Source organism: Carya illinoinensis, chromosome 9, assembly GCF_018687715.1.
Source record: "Carya illinoinensis cultivar Pawnee chromosome 9, C.illinoinensisPawnee_v1, whole genome shotgun sequence".
Taxonomy (NCBI): Eukaryota; Viridiplantae; Streptophyta; class Magnoliopsida; order Fagales; family Juglandaceae; genus Carya; species Carya illinoinensis.
Window position 1 is genome coordinate 13,056,129 of NC_056760.1, and position 16,315 is coordinate 13,072,443.

General features: G+C 36.3%; 1 protein-coding gene across 2 annotated transcripts; it reads right to left on the reverse strand.

Annotated features, from left to right (window-relative positions):
• Positions 1 to 12,868: 12,868 nt before the first annotated feature.
• LOC122276143 lies at positions 12,869 to 16,282 on the reverse strand. 2 transcript variants are annotated; one of them, XR_006228765.1, is made up of 2 exons: positions 13,833 to 16,282; positions 12,869 to 13,534 (listed from the first exon to the last, which is right to left on the reverse strand). XR_006228765.1 is itself a non-coding variant. In XM_043085643.1 (2 exons), the coding sequence occupies exons 1-2, from the start codon at positions 14,100 to 14,102 to the stop codon at positions 13,312 to 13,314; spliced, it is 465 nt and encodes a 154-aa protein (XP_042941577.1). In that variant the 5' UTR covers positions 14,103 to 15,832; the 3' UTR covers positions 12,869 to 13,311. The 2 variants fall into 2 exon arrangements, 1 of the variants encoding a protein (XP_042941577.1); XM_043085643.1 differs by having other exon boundaries at positions 12,869 to 13,506; positions 13,833 to 15,832.
• Positions 16,283 to 16,315: the final 33 nt, after the last annotated feature.

Genomic DNA, 16,315 nt, shown 5'->3' on the forward strand with positions numbered 1-16,315 from the left:
CGCAACACCACTGCACAACCACTACACATGAGCCCCTCCAAACGGCAACTCCACTCCCTTTCCTAGCAGCAACTCGACTCCCTTTCCTAGCAGCAACTCGAATGGAAAATCACCACCCTTGCTCCTCCACAGCACCCTACACGTCGGAAACACCACACGGGTTATGCCAGTGTACCTCCTCTTGGTCACCACCTCAGCGCACGGTTTATCCACCACAACAATCCCGGTTTTGCATGCATAAAAACATAGCATTGCCCCCTTCTCGTTGAACCACGGCCCAACTTCTCCACCCACTCAACCACCAAACAGCCTTCAATTCCCTCTCCACTGCCATTAAGCCTCTATTTTTCTACCCCCGAAACAAAGCACGGGTTGTGCTCTCAGCCCCTTGTGTGACGAAGGTCTAGCGTCATCACCATTTGCCACTCATTTGCCATCGTCTAGCCGTAAGACACAGTCACCTTTTCTACTGTTTCATTGTCCCTATCACACTAGATCCAACCCTCTTAGTTAGCCCAATTTTATGTATTTTTGGGTTCTTTTATCTTTTAGAAATTTTGTTTGTAAATATTTTTGTTTAACTTCCCAATTTATTTTCCTAAAACATCCAATTTACAAGTTATATGTTCAATTGGAGATTTATTGAAGTTATATGATTTTCTATAGGTGACGATTGATTATTCGTTCAGCACTGTTGTGAAGAATTTTTGCAAGACTAAGAAGTTCAGGTAAACGTGGTTCCTATACTAGACTTTGCATAAAAGATATGAAATGAGGTTGATTTTGAAAATATGCATATTTGTTGTGACGCCGCCAACTCCCATGTACGGACACGTGGAAATCGAGGCATCGGGATGATGACAACACGGGTCACGCATCCCATCGCTAAGTGCTAAGTGTGTGTACATGCAACACGTGTACAACAAAACAATGCAACGGATAATAAAAGTCAGTCTACTAAGTACCATAATTGTTTAAAATATAAATTCGTTTAAACATAAGCGTACTAAAAAAAATTACAATTAATCAGTAAAAAAGTCATAAACTAAATACATAATTTAAAAGTAAGAAAATAATTTCCAACATATACAAGCAAGAGGCACCCAATCAATTCTTCGGCAGAGCCGCATCCTCAAGCTCGGCCTCCTCATCATCTACATGAAAATTTATGATACCAAGAAACGGTACCGCAGGTAAGTAATCATCCAAACAAACGCCGAGATAAAAATACATTCATGCCAAACAAAATGCATGAATATGATTCCATATGCATGAGACCCAAAAATCATCATTTTTCTCGAAAAGAATAATTTTTTCACGCATGCAAAAAATCTCATTTGGCCCAAAAATTCAATCCAAATCAACAGTCCCGCCATTTTTCCAAAAAATGGCCCAATATAAAAATCCATTAATCAAATCTCGCAATTTTTCAAGAAAATGGCCCAATATCCGTTATTAAAACCAATATCCAATTTTAATTCGTATGCACCATGGTCTCCCCTAGGAACCATCCGCACACCCTGACTCCCTTCATCACACCATGGGTAATGACCATGCATGTAACGAGCAATGCCCAGTTCCGCACCCAGCGCGTTCGTAGCCAAGCATCCTTTAGCCCTCACCGGTATAAGTGCCATGAAGTCAGCACGAGAGCGTTACCATCCCGTCCAATCTTGTTATTGTCCAGCAACAACTCAGGGGATGTCACTTAATATATTGTGTTCACGAGTGACCAAAGGAGCTCCACCGAGATAATGCCCCATCTTTGCTTGGGGTCGTGATACACACGCACCAAAAAATTCACTTTCACATGAAAACCAATTTTTCATCCATGAATATGCATGCACTATGTGAAAATCTATTTTTCATTTTACAAACATGATCATGCGTGCACTATGCAATGCATGCGACAAGTCACAAAGATATCCAACAAACCCAACATCATCCAATCAACAAACAACTCCGTCCTCCATTCCAAATGACCCCCAAACTCATCGGACTCAATCCAGCACAACAAACAAATCACAGATTATTTGCTAAAGCATAAATATATTTAAATCACAAGAGTTGTTCGGAAAATACTTACAGCGCTATAAAATAATTTTTGAAGGATCACTGAATTGCAAAAAGGCTGTGGAAAGGCAACGTTACAGTGCAAAATGCACTATGGCCGTGGGTCTCAAAATATCCAAATTTGGACAGAGGCAAACGAAGGCTAGGGAAGGCTAGGGTATGGCTTAAGGGTGTTGGTGAAGTTAATAGTGGTGGTTGGTGGCCACGGGAGGTGGCGCACGGTGGAGATCGGCTATGAAAGGTGGAGAAAGGCCGTGGGAGAGTGAGGGAGAGTGTGACGGCTAGGGGTCACGGTGGGGCATGAGATTGGCTAGGGGAGGTCACCGGTGGATGGGGAAACCGATGGTGGTGGCGGTGAGGTGGCACAGTGGCGCACGGCGGCAGAACGGAGGAAAAGCCGTGGGTCTTGGTGGGCTTCGTGGTGGTGAACAACGGTGAGTTAGGGGCTAAGCTTGGTGGAGGATGTTGGCTGATGAGAGGGGAAGCTATAGTGGTAGTGGTTGCGCCGTTGGGTGGCGCACGGCGGCCCAGTAAGTTCATGGCCATTTTGGGCTCTACACAGCTAGGAAAGAGAAGGATGAGGTGTGGGGGTGGTGGCTGGGGTGGGTGAGGTCGCCGGCGTGAGGGTAGGGCTGAGCACCGATTCAACCGGAGTCGGATTTGGCCTCCTCCGACTCCGACTCCGACTTTGTCGGAGGCCGAATCCGACCTCCAACTCCGACTCCGCTTACACCCCACTCCGCTCCGACTCCGACTCTGACATGTCGGAGCGGAGTCGGAATTGGGCTTTTTGTTGGGCTTTTTTATTGGGCTTTTTTTTAGACTTTTTTCTTTGACCCAATTACCCTTTCAATTTTACAATTTGCAACTCTAATCGGATTTGGGCTTCTATATCAATTTTTTTTTTAAAATATAATTTGAGATTTCTAATTTATCTAACCAAAATTATCACATTAGAAAATAAAACTAAATTCAAAATCTATCACTATAAAAAATAAAACTAAATTCAAATGTGCAACCAAAATTAAAAACTAAATACACACATTAAAATTACATAACCAAAATTAAAACTAAATACACACATTAAAATTACATAACCAAAATTACAACCTAAAATTAAAAATACGTAACCAAAATTAAAACCTAAAATTAAAAATACATAACCAAAATTAAAATCTAAAATTAAAAATACATAACCAAAGGTCCAAAATTAAAACCTAAAATTAAAAATACATAACCAAAGGTCCAAAATTACATCCTAAAATTAAAAATACATAACCAAAGGTCCAAAAAATGTCATTTTTCAACTTGTACCTGAAAAAAAAGAACAAAATTAGTAAAGAAATAAGATACCATATAAATTTATAAAAAAAAAAAAAAAAAAAAAGCAAAATTGAAATAAGATACCAGAAATAAGATTGTCAATCCTCTTCACGAAGTATGCTGGCCATAGAATTGGCTAATTCTGCATTAAGATGTTAAAGTATAGGAAATTAGTATTACAAAATGTTAAAATCAACTCATATAACAACTTAAAAAAATCTCTAAATACATTACTTGAGTCGAACTTATAGCTCTCTGCATCATCAGTGGCTTTAGAATAATTTTGACTCAAGCATATGGGAGTAGACTTCAACCAATTTTGCGAGCACACGAGAGCTTCTACAGTTCTAGGAGCCAAAGAGCTCCTAAACGGATCCAGGACACGGCCTCCTGTGCTAAATGCTGACTCAGATGCAACGGTGGTGATAGGAATAGCCAAGATATCTCTTGCCATTAGAGCAAGAACTGGATACTTGGTGGAGTTGACTTTCCACCAAATTAAAATATCGAAACTCCCCATAGGAATCTCAATGTTCTCCAACAAATACCGCTCTAACTCCGACTTACAATCCATCAAGGATGCTGTATGCTCTTTATGGAACTCCCTAAAAAAATCCAAGGGATCATAATCTGTAACAGTACTACTACTCCCCATTGATGCACTAGCTTCACCGCTTTGAGTTTTGTTAGCACCAGTTACGCACCCACCACCAAACTCTACATATGCCTCATACAAATATTCCATATCCCTCTTGAGGAGTGCAACAAACTCCTCACCCTTCTCCTCACCCAATGTTTTCTTGAACCAATATGCTTGAGTAACCAATTTGAACCGCGGATCAAGAATAGCAGCAATAAACAACAACCGAAAGAAATACAGATTGGATAATAGATGCAATGGTTAGAATGTCATTTCAAATTATATGTAGTAAGGATTGTTTTATTAATGAAGTTCAACTTGCTAAAAAAAGAAAGAAATAAATAAAATAGACTCGAGGAATTTAAGAGGAAAGTGAAAGACTAATTGAGCTTTGCATCTTCATTTTCTTTTCTATATTGCAATCCTTCTTAGTCAAAAATTACTCTCCAGACTACGTAGGGCCATGGGGACTTAATAAAAGACACCATTGGCCCAAGCCTACACTCTATGACTCAAGTTTTAATGAAAATTCAACAAAAAATCGCAACGAGTCATTATCAAGTTGAATGAACCGCAAAAATTATGGAGAAGCATCTTAAACCGGACTGATTTTCCTCCTAATAGTGTGTCCCATACTAATACTAAAATACCAAAAGCATAATCACAACTTCGGCCACGAGCAACCAAATTGACATGAAAAACTATCCAGTACATAATGTGTCCCATCCAACATTCCAACCGCATGCTAAATGCAAAGGGACCCGTATAAAAATAGCACACAACAATCCTAAAATCCACAACTATCCAGTGATTCCAGCACACAAACAAACATAATATCCACAACTATCAAGAAAATAAACAAAAATATTGCAAAAATAGTTCAGATATACAAATTATAGAGAGAGAAAGAGAGAGAGAGAGGCACTTCGGTTACAACTCAAAATGGGATTTATGGGTTCACAAGTTCACGGAGGGACGACGGAGGAGCTCCGGCACGGCACGGGTTCAGAATCTTCAGATGAGAGGTACGGGTTCACGGGTTGGTGAAGGTTGAGATGAGAGGAAACGACACTGAGGGAGAAATCTGATTCAACGAAGGGGGAGGGAATTCGGGGGGGGGGGGGGTGTGGGGGGGGAAAACCCTAATAACTTAACAAAAACGGCGCCGTTTGGGGTTATTTTAACCCCAAACGGCGCCATTTGGGGTTAAAAATTGGGAAAAAAAAAGGGGTACGGCGCCGTTTACTGATTCGGTGATTCCTATTTCTAAATTCTACAATTTACTCCTATTTCTAAATTCTACAATCTACTAATCTACTTTAAACAATAAAAATAAATTAATAAGTTAGTAAAAATATATTTAAGTTAGTAAAAATATATACTATTATATATATTATATATTAGTAATACACTAATACTAATACTATTAGTCTATTAATATATAGTAAATTAGTAATATTTATTAATTTATTTACTATAGTCTAATAACTAGATAGTCACCATAGTCTAGATGTAATAACTAGTAACTAATAATATCTAATAACACTAGTTACATTAGTACTAATAGATAATAACTTAAAGATACTAATTTAATATACATATAGCTAATATATACTATTAAATATATTATATATTAGTAATACACTAATACTAATACTATTGGTCTATTAATATATAGTAAATTAGTAATATTTATTAATTTATTTACTATAGTCTAATAACTAGATAGTCTAGATGTAATAACTAGTAACTAATAATATGTCTATAACACTAGTTACACTAGTACTAATAGATAATAACTTAAAGATAACTAGATGTAATAACTAGTAACTAATTATATGTAATAACACTAGTTACACTAATACTAATAGATAATAACTTAGAAGATATTAATTTAATATATATTAACTAATAGTATACTATTATATATTAGTAATACACTAATACTAATACTATTAGTCTATTAATATATAGTAATATTTATTAACTTATTTACTATAGTCTAATAACTTATAACTGGATAGTCTAGATGTAATAACTAGTAACTAATAATATGTGATAACTAAATTACTAATAGATAATAACTTGAAGATAATAACTTAAAAGATATTAATTTAATATACTATTATATATATTAGTAATTTACTATATACTAATAGTCTAATACTATTAGTCTATTAGTATATAGTAAATTAGTAATATTTATTAACTTATTTACTATAAGTTTATAACTAATAACTAGTGCTAATTGCTAGTATATTATTGGATTTAACTAATGATGTTACTATATTTATATTTATATGATTACTATATAGAAAAACACATATATATTTTTTAAAATATGTACACTAGCGGAGCGGAGTCGGATACGGAGTCGGAGTCAGAGTCGAAATAGGGAGTCGGAGTCGGAGGATCGGAGTCGGATCGGAGCGGAGTCGGAGTCAGATCCGCCTGGAATCCGACTCCGACTCCGACTCTGACTTTTCACTGGAAAAAAACTCCGACTCCGACAAGTCGGAGTCGGAGCGGAGCCGGAGTGGAGTCGGGGTCGGAGTCGGATTTTTGGATTTCTGCTCAGCTCTACGTGAGGGGAAGGTGGTGGGCTAGGCAGTGGTGGCCACGCCGGCGTGCAGTGGTGCACTGGAAAGAGAGAAGAAAATGGACGGGAAGGAGAGGGGAGGGCTTGCACGAGCTGGGGGCTAAAATAGGGAGGAGAAAAAGAAAAAGAAAAGAAGAAAAAGGAAGAAGAAAGAGAAAGGGAAAAAAAAAGAGGGAAAAAGAAAAAGGAATGGACAGAAATAAGATCCAGTGTTTTCAATCTGGGTCTCAAAACTGATTCAACGAAATATATTCTAAAACGGAAAATTTAAATAAAATAATTTAAACGCAGTGACTTAGTAAAATAAAATAATAAAATCTAACAATATACTGATTTAAAATAAAAGGCACAATAAAATAAATAAAAACTAAATAAAAACACTACAACTCAATATTAATAAAATAAAATAGTTAAAACCCAACAATAAAACAATTCAAGCTAGAGATTAATTTAAATGTAAAATAATTATTAATATAAAGAAAACACATTATTTAAATCTCACAACTTAAAAAAATCATAAAACAATATAACGAGAAACACATTTAATTTCAAATAAAAGAACCACTAATTATAATAATTTAAATAATCATTTAATAAAAATATACGTAAATACGGGGTATCACATTTGTTTTTGAAAAGAAATCTAAAAATAGCCTCAATTATGTGTTCTGCATATACATAAAATCTATATAAGAAAAGTATTTTCCGTCATGATTGGTGTAGACATGAGCTAATTTTGTGCATTCTGTTTTCTGAACTATGCAAAAAGAGCGAATATGAAATTTATGAAAATGTGTGCATCTGATGTGAAAATGTTTTGAATCTGTTTTTGAAAATGTGAAATGATCTGAATTTATTTCAATACTCTGTTTTGATATGAAGTGGTATTTGAAAAACCTTTGTCATGACTTTCTAATTCTGTTCTAACTCTGATTCTGGTTTTGATATAGTGATTCTGATTTTGTTTTACTCTAATATCTTGCCCTGTCACGGGATACAATAGTGACCTTTGGCCCTGTCACGAGATACAATAGTGACCTCTGGCCCTGTCACGGGATACAATAGTGATCTCTGGCCCTACCATGAGATATAATAGCGACCTTTGGCCTTACCACGAGATATAATAATGGTCTCTGCTCTTAGTGCAATCGCTTTGGTAACATGGTGGTTTATATTCGATCTGCTTGGTTTTTTGCAGAATGCACAACCTTACGACGGAGGTTAAACATGGTTTCTATTTTGATATGATATGATAAGATGAAGATGTTTAGTTATGTTGTGCCAAAGGTGTATTTGAATATGGTTTTTTAATATGGACAGTTTGAAGTGTCACTTTGATTTTCTAATAATATGTATTTTTGAGATTTGCATATTGAAACTGAAATGTTTTGTTTCTGCATTATGAACTATATGAAAATGCTCATGTTTACATACTAGTATATGTTCTCTGCTTACTGAGTTGTTGATAACCCACCCCTTATCTCCATAATATTTTTCAGATGATTTTGGAATAGTTCAGCTAAGGATCAGAATTATGGAGCATGGGTGAGATGATTATTTAAGTATAGTGGATTGCTCATAGAAGATTTCTCAGGATTATTGGATTTTATTAAGAGATTTTGTAGTATTATGATGAAATGTGAGTTTTAAGTTACAAGAAGTAACTCTCCGACCCCTACGGGACTGGAGCTTTACCAAGATTATGTAAGAAAAATTTGGAAGCAAGCGATTTTGATCCAGTTATTGGAATACAAGTTCTCATTGAAAGATCTTTCGTGATTGTATACAAAAACAAATTGCAGACGCATGACTTGATTTATACAATTGACGTGTAGGAATATTGTTCATCAAGAATCTCCCAACAAGCGAGGAAAGCGTAGCCGATTATGGTCACATGAGGATATTCTTCATGTTCTTTTTAAAAACACGGTAAGAGCGACATGGAAAGAAAAAAAAAAAAAAAATTCTAGGCAAACCTAATAGAAAAATACATATATATAATTTTATTATTTTTCTTCTTTCAATTGAGTCCTAACATTTTGTCATCCACTTGTTCTATGATTTACTAGGGAACTAATGCAATTCAAGGCATAAAGCTAGATTTTCTCAAAGAAAAAGACATTTTGCTGAATCCTAGAGCCTTTACAAAAATGAAAAGGCTTAGACAGCTTATAATCCAAAATTCTTGCTTTTCGAAGGGTCCAAAGAGTTTGCCCAATGAGCTAAGATTTATTGATTGGGCTGGATACTCATCACCATCTCTGCCGTCCAATTTTAGTCTTCAGAAACTTGTTGTTCTCAACATGTGTCAGAGTAAAATCAAGCAATTTGAAGGAATAAAGGTGAAGTTATGATATAAATTTCGTATCTCTTTTCTGGTTTTTAAAATAAGAATTTAGATGCTAGATCAATTTTTCTTTTAAAAAAAGTTACTTGTAAAAAAAAATTATATGGGTAATTCTTGGAAGCTGATACATTGGTCCTTTCTCCTTTATTTTCCAGGTTTGTGAAAATCTGAGAGTAATAAATTTTTCTTGCTGTTAATACTTGACGTTCATCCCTGATGTCTCAATGATGGAAAATCTTGAGAGTTTGGATCTTCTAGGCTGTCGCAATTTAGTGAGGTTCATGAATCCGTTGGATTTCTTAAAAAACTGTTTCGTTTGGATGTTATAAACTGCTCTGAACTTAGACGTCTTCCTAGCCTGAAGTTGCCATGTCTTGAAAGCCTATATGTTTGAACGGGCACAAGTATGGAGAGATTTCCAGATATTGTGGTAGAAATGCATCGTTTAAGGGAAATTAATTTTATAAACAGTCCCATTCAAGAATTCCCTTCACCAATTGAATATCTCATTGGGCTTGAAAGGATAACAGTACGGTCATGCAAGAACTTTAGAGATCTCCCTAGAAGCATTTCTAAGTTGCCACGTTAAAGGTGTTGCACAAACCTTGGAAAGTTTCCAAAACCGTCATCATCATCATCTACAAGTTCGGGCTGGCTGGCTTGGTCAAAGAGGAACAAAACTCAAGGTATGAGCCTAGAAGCATTTCTAAGTTGAATAATGTATCAACTAATGTAGGGTCATGAAAGCTTTTGAATCGTTTAATAATGTATCAAGAAATAAGAAAAAAAAATTATTAAAATGATAATAAATAGTTTTTATTTTAAAAATGCATTCATATCCAAACTCAACATATATAAATATACAGAGATTTTATTTTTTCCCTTTTTCTTATAAATTTTCTAATGAAAGGAAAATCTCGAAAGAGAGTATTTATTTATCCAAAACTACAAGCGCCATAATTCCCTTACTTGAAATTAACAAGCCAACCGGATTATCATTCAATTATTGAGGATGGTGAAAACTGAAATCCCAAACTAGAACTCAACCTGAACTCATTTTTCACACTACTTCAGTTTTGGTGAATACTTGGAACTTTCATGTAAAGAAAATTGCATGATTATGAGGAACTTCAAAATTCAAGTTTTTGTAATTTCATCAATTTATGTGCTGCTCAAATTACATACATTTCAACAAACCTAGCTAGTATAGTACTTACATGGCATAATTTTATTTAACATATAAGTTTTAAAATTTGAATCATACAAATCAAATCTTATCATTTAAGTGATGTGGATGTTGTTTTCTACACACTAACTTGAAAATAGAATAATACTTTCAACTAGTATGATACATTATGTGAGCATATAAAACTTCTACTACCCGAATTTCTTCTTATTTCAAAACTACAGCATATTATAGATCATTATCAAAGAGGATTCCCATGTACGATTGTGGCGACTCCGTAATCAGTCAGGAATGCAAAGAATAAGTAATTAAACAACAACATCATTTCCACAAAAACGACTTTCAAGCTTAAAATGCAAATGAGTTGGGCCAGTTGGCAACAAAGATGGAAATTTCAATGTTTTGCAAAGGCTACATTACATACATAATTATTATGTGCTCTGTTCTTTACTTGCGTACTTAACAATGAAGTAGGGAAAATAACCTTTTGAATATGATTTTTAGCCTATCTACAAATCGGAAAATGATTTGTACTAGGGGTGCTACCCTGCCCCCTTGCACTCACATGGGTGGGGTGGTCACTTTTCATCTTGCCCTAGCCTTTCCCCGAGTTACTGTCCGCTCACTCTAGTTCTTTCCTCCTTGGCTTGGTCAGAGCGTGGAGTGTGTTGCCGGCATTGCTGAAGTTGTCAACCTGATCCATGAACTCCCCTAGTGTTGCGGGAGTCCTTCTTGCCAGCTCTGCCATGAACTAGGACCAAGGCCATACTCCTCCTAGGAGCACTATGGGGGTTATCTTCTTGTCCTGGCCATCCATCGTCATGCACTTCTTGTTGAACCTGGACAAGTATGGCGTCAGGCTTTCGTCCTCCCCTTGTTTGATGATGAGGTACGCCATAGGACGCCTTCTTCACTTGCTCACCATAAACTGAGCAAGGAACAGACGGGCCAGTTCCCTGAAACTGTCTATAGACCCCGACGTCAGGGACCCAAACCACACTCTTGCTGGTCCTTTCAAAGTCAGCGGGAAGACTCTATAAGACACTTCCCCTGGGAAACAGTGTAGGATCATGTGTGCCCTAAAGGTTTCCAGGTGCTCGAGCGGGTCTGCGGTTCCCGTCATACATTTTCATGAAAGTGACTTGAAACTTTGGTGGTAAGGGCACTGCCATCACTTCCTCGCTATAGGGCAGGCCCATGTTGGTGAGTAGTTGGTCCACTAATGACGAGGTGCCCATCTTTCTTGCCATCTCCTCATATTTTTCCTTAAGGTTATGCAGCTCATTTTGCATGTTCCTCATTTCCACCTCTGTGTGACCCTCCTCGCCAGCTTTTCTGGATCCAACATGCTCACTATTGCTGGGTTCCACATCGTTCCTTGCCTCGTTGGTGGTTCCCTTGAGCGACCTGTTATCTTTTCGTAGGGTATCCACCTGAATAGTTAGCTTTTCCCACCAGCTAGTCCATGGCAGCTAATTTGGCTTCCATGTTCATTGACATTGCTTCCTCTTGTCCCCAGGTCGTCTAAGAATGAGTTCTCGCAAGCATACAAAGGATACGTGAAGTCTATTAAGATCCCACAAATGGCGCCATTGTTAACATCGTGTTTTGCACATCTTTGGGCCGAGCTCTCAGCAAATTGGGTCTTCGGTCTTGGGCTTACAAATACAAAGAAAATACCGCTAGACGGGGATCGTGGTGGTGGCCGAAGAGTCTTCGATGCCAAAATCATTCTTGCCTTAAAATTTTGTGTAAGTGAATAAAGAGTTCAGAGAGAGTTCCAAGTACTTGGGGATTACCTTTTATATCCCATTTCTTGGGTCAGTTGCCCATGCCTTGTGTTAGGGAGATGTGTCCCCTCAGCAGTTCCTTTAGTCAGGTTCCTTTAACGTGGCATAACTTTTGGAGTGGTGCAATTAATGCGGCTTAACTTTTGGGGTGGCATAACTTTTGAAAAGGTCAACATACTTATGTAAACAACTTCAATTGACTTCTTTTGCACTTTTCTTGTAGTTTTAATTTATATTTTGCTATTTTTTTATACTTTATGTTATGACCAATATCATTTAATATATCTAGTATTGTTGTATTTCAATTATCAATCTTTTTTAATTTGAAATTCTATTTTTAATTTTAAACTTCACGTAATGAACAATATCTAGTGAAATGGACAAAAAAAATTCCATTTTTTAATGAATAATGAATAATGAATAAAAAATCTAGTTATCTAGTGTAATTTTATGTAATGAAATGAATAAAGTTTTTACTCATATTTTACAAATTTTTTAATACTTTATGGAATGAATAATATCATTTAATATATATAGTATTTTTTTTATTAATTCAATTCTCAATATTTTTTAATTTGAAATTTCATTTTTAATTTTAAAACAGTTCATGCTCAAACGTTAATGACTATTACCTGAACGTTAGAATGACTAATTTATACGTTCGAACGTAAGTGGGCTTAACGTTCAAATGTACATGAACAATTCGAATGTACCATTTTATATGTTAACATGTAACCCTTGAAAAACGACATCGTATGATTTATGTTCGAACGAAACATTATCATAGTTCGAACGTATAACCATTTCTCGTCCACTTTTAATGACGGTTTCATGAAACTTGGGTCCAATTAGTGTGTTAGGTCTGCGATCAACATCCTACACCATTACCAATTGGGTCCACAATAATGGATACAGAACAAACCAATCAATTCCTTAAGAAGTGGTTGAATTTTCATTGTCATCCTTAATTTGTAAACGTGATAGAACACACACATGGCGAGTGTTATATAACATTTACGCCTGGAGATGTCAGTAATTGGCACCTCATTTTCAAGCCAAGTATTACTGGAAGGTATTAGCCCCTAAGGAGAAGTAAATTGTGAAAGAATGCGATTATCACTTCGCCCTATTCATATTTCAATACATGGTTCAAAGCTAATACTTGAGAGATACCCCATGTGCAGGGGGGCCAAGGCGGAGAAGCAAACCTAGAGTTATCAGCTAAAACTATTCAGGATAGGCAGCAATCAACTGCAGACCTACCCAGCTTCCCCCTTTTTCAGCACCATAGATACTTTTCTGAGCAGCATCCAAGAAATTTCTGCCGCTAGATAAGCTGGCATGGGTAGTTTCTCACCCATCGTCCTCCTCAGCCTTCCTCAAACGTTTCCATCTTTGCTCTTCATGCAGTTCAACATCCACTTGCATCTCATACCGCCTAGTAGCCCGCTCTTCCTCTGAAAGTTTGGGAGCAACATTGTGACGCTTGAAGTGTGACTCAATCCCATTGTGATGACTTGAATCACAATACCCTCTGCCTTCTCTTTCCTTTTCATCAACATCAAGTGTCAATTTTCTGATGAACACAGAATAGAAGCAGAGGAAAAATGAAATGACAACCTTTCATGAATGGATTGAATGAATCAATTACAAGTATTGAATGTATTCAATGATTGATAAAGAACCCTGAGTTATACTACTTATAGAGATTTTTTTAAAGTGAAAAACTCTTGAACCATCACTTCTTAAGTTTTTGGTTTTTAACTCCTTAAGTTTCTGGTTGTTAACTCATTCCAAAGATCAACAGCCGAGGCAACATAAAGCAAACTATTCCTTATTTCTTTAGAAATGGAATTCATTAACCAAGAAAGTACCAAATTGTTAACACGCAGCCAAGCACTATGAAGAACAAGTTGATCAGCAGGAGTAGCAGCAATCGAACCATTAATGAATGCCACCTTGTTCTTGACAGTCAATGCCATGGTGATTGATCGACTCCATGCAATGTAATTATCTCCAGAAAAAATTTCTGAAACGAGGAGGGCACCAGGATTGTCATTTGGATGTAGATAAGAAGGACTAGAGGAATAATCTGAGAGATTTATGACAGAGCGAGGAGAAGTGGCAGAATTGGTAGAATCCATTTCAGGAATCTATTAGAGAAAGTGCAAGAAATGAAAGAAGACGAAGAAGACAACAACAAAAATTCTCGAGCAGAATTTTGTAATTCAGATTTCAAGAATTCAAAGTTTTAGAGACGAGAAGATGAATTTGCAGAAGCAAGAATGATTTTCAATCTGATACCATGTCAATTTTCTGATGAACACAGAATAGAAGCAGAGGAAAAATGAAATGAAAACCTTTTGTGTGAATGAATTAATTACAAGTACTGAATGTATTTATACTAATGAAAGACAATAACAGAAAATAACTAACTTTCTGAATCTTTTTCTAATTTAACACATGCTATTTTAGACTTTAATTCCATTTGCTCAATTTATGAGGCTATACTACAACATCAAGATTTCTGTCTACTAGTCTTCCCCTTTTCCCCTTCTGCAGTGACATTTTCTAAATCTGATTGTTTCCTGGATGATGAATGCTTTTGATTCTTTAAACAGCTATGATGGTGCTTCATCCGGGGCTCCTTTTCACTATGAGCCTTCTTCTTGGGTTTCTGTTCTTCAACCTAGCAAATGATCTCATAATTGAGAACAATCAGAAACATCTTTAATTCCAAATTTTTCAAGAAATGATAAGCTTAATTCCTAATGCATTTTTCGAAGAAGTTTAGACTATTGCAGCTCATACATTTTCCAACTGAAATTCTCCTCCAGAATATCATTTAATTCTTGTTTTTCTTTGGACAATGAATAACTAATCCTATTTACAACAGCACAAACTCCTTGAAGCGAAACTTGACCAACCAAAACACCTTAGCACAAAATACTCCTGTATTTCTCTCTTTATTCAAACCATTATAGTACTTTCCAACTAGCTACATAAATCAATAATTCTAACCCAGGGGAAAGAAAAACATTTCTGTTGTAGAAGTAGCTAATTGCATCTCATCTCACTTTTCAGTTTTATATATTTTTTGACAACCAGAAGTTTGACTTCCACAAACAATCCCTATACAGTGAACAAGTATTTTAGTCAATTTAAAATGAGCATAGCAAGTTAAGATTAGATTGTAAACTCTAGTTCCGCGAAACAGCTTCTAAACTGTTGTACCAGAAACCCTTTTTTTTTTTCTTTTTTTATGATAGGTAAAGAAACTTTCCCATCAATGATTCAATAGCATCACCTTATACCACATCCAACAGAAGCCAGAGACTTGTTTGCCTAAAGAGTCTCAAATAGTCCACATAAACAGCTCTTAATATTCCCCTTTAGATCAAACAAATCATAAATATTCCCCATTTTTTAATCCCGAGACGAATTGCGAGAATAGAACCCCATAAAATTTCTTTCCAGCGTAAAAAATTGAGAACAGGAGGTGGACGTTCCACGGTGAGTGAAGGTGCAGATCAAGAGAGAGAGAAAAGGAGGGTGTCGGGCTAGAGAAACAGAGGCTCGGTGCGGCGGACCTTTGTCTTTAGGGAAACAACACTTCTCGTCTAATATTTATTAAAATGATTAATCTTTTCATATGATTTTAAAGTTAATTCAATATTAGATTACGTGATAAACGCGGAGAAGCTTCTTATCTTCTCCATGGGAATTATACTGAACGACTACATCAAAGCTTACGTGATAAACGCGGAGAAGTAAATCATGTGATTCCCAAGCTTCTCCATGGGAACGAACATCCATTCTTCCTTGTGTTATGTGCGTCACACGTTCTTAACACTGAGTTGACCCAATTGAGTGTCTCTGGCCTCTTTTGGTCATGTGCGATCCACATCATGACGTGCATGGCAATTATTCCTGCAAGCAACAAATTGTCTATTAAAGGTATTCAAAAAGAAAACACGTGTGGGGTACTCACTAAAGAAACCATGGATTCTTACGGGAGTCATTATTTTCCAAGCAAAGGGAGAAAAAGCTATAGAAAGAAAAAGCAAGTGTTGTGAGCTTTCTTGGATCCTTCGGTGAAAGAAATGTAATTAAAGGTATTCAAAAAGAAAACACGTGTGGGGTACTCACTAAAGAAACCATGGATTCTTACGGGAGTCATTATTTTCCAAGCAAAGGGAGAAAAAGCTATAGAAAGAAAAAGCAAGTGTTGTGAGCTTTCTTGGATCCTTCGGTGAAAGAAATGTAATTAAAGGTATTCAAAAAGAAAACACGTGTGGGGTACTCACTAAAGAAACCATGGATTCTTAGGAGGGTCATTTCAATTTTCAGAGCGAAG

Excerpts from the sequence above, each read along its gene's own strand:
- LOC122276143 (XM_043085643.1), bottom strand. The coding sequence starts at position 14,102 with ATGGATTCTACCAATTCTGCCACTTCTCCTCGCTCTGTCATAAATCTC. Across the intron at positions 13,507-13,832 it reads GGCTGCGTGTTAACAATTTG|GAAAGAGAAGGCAGAGGGTA; the intron begins GTACTTTCTTGG and ends GTTGATGAAAAG.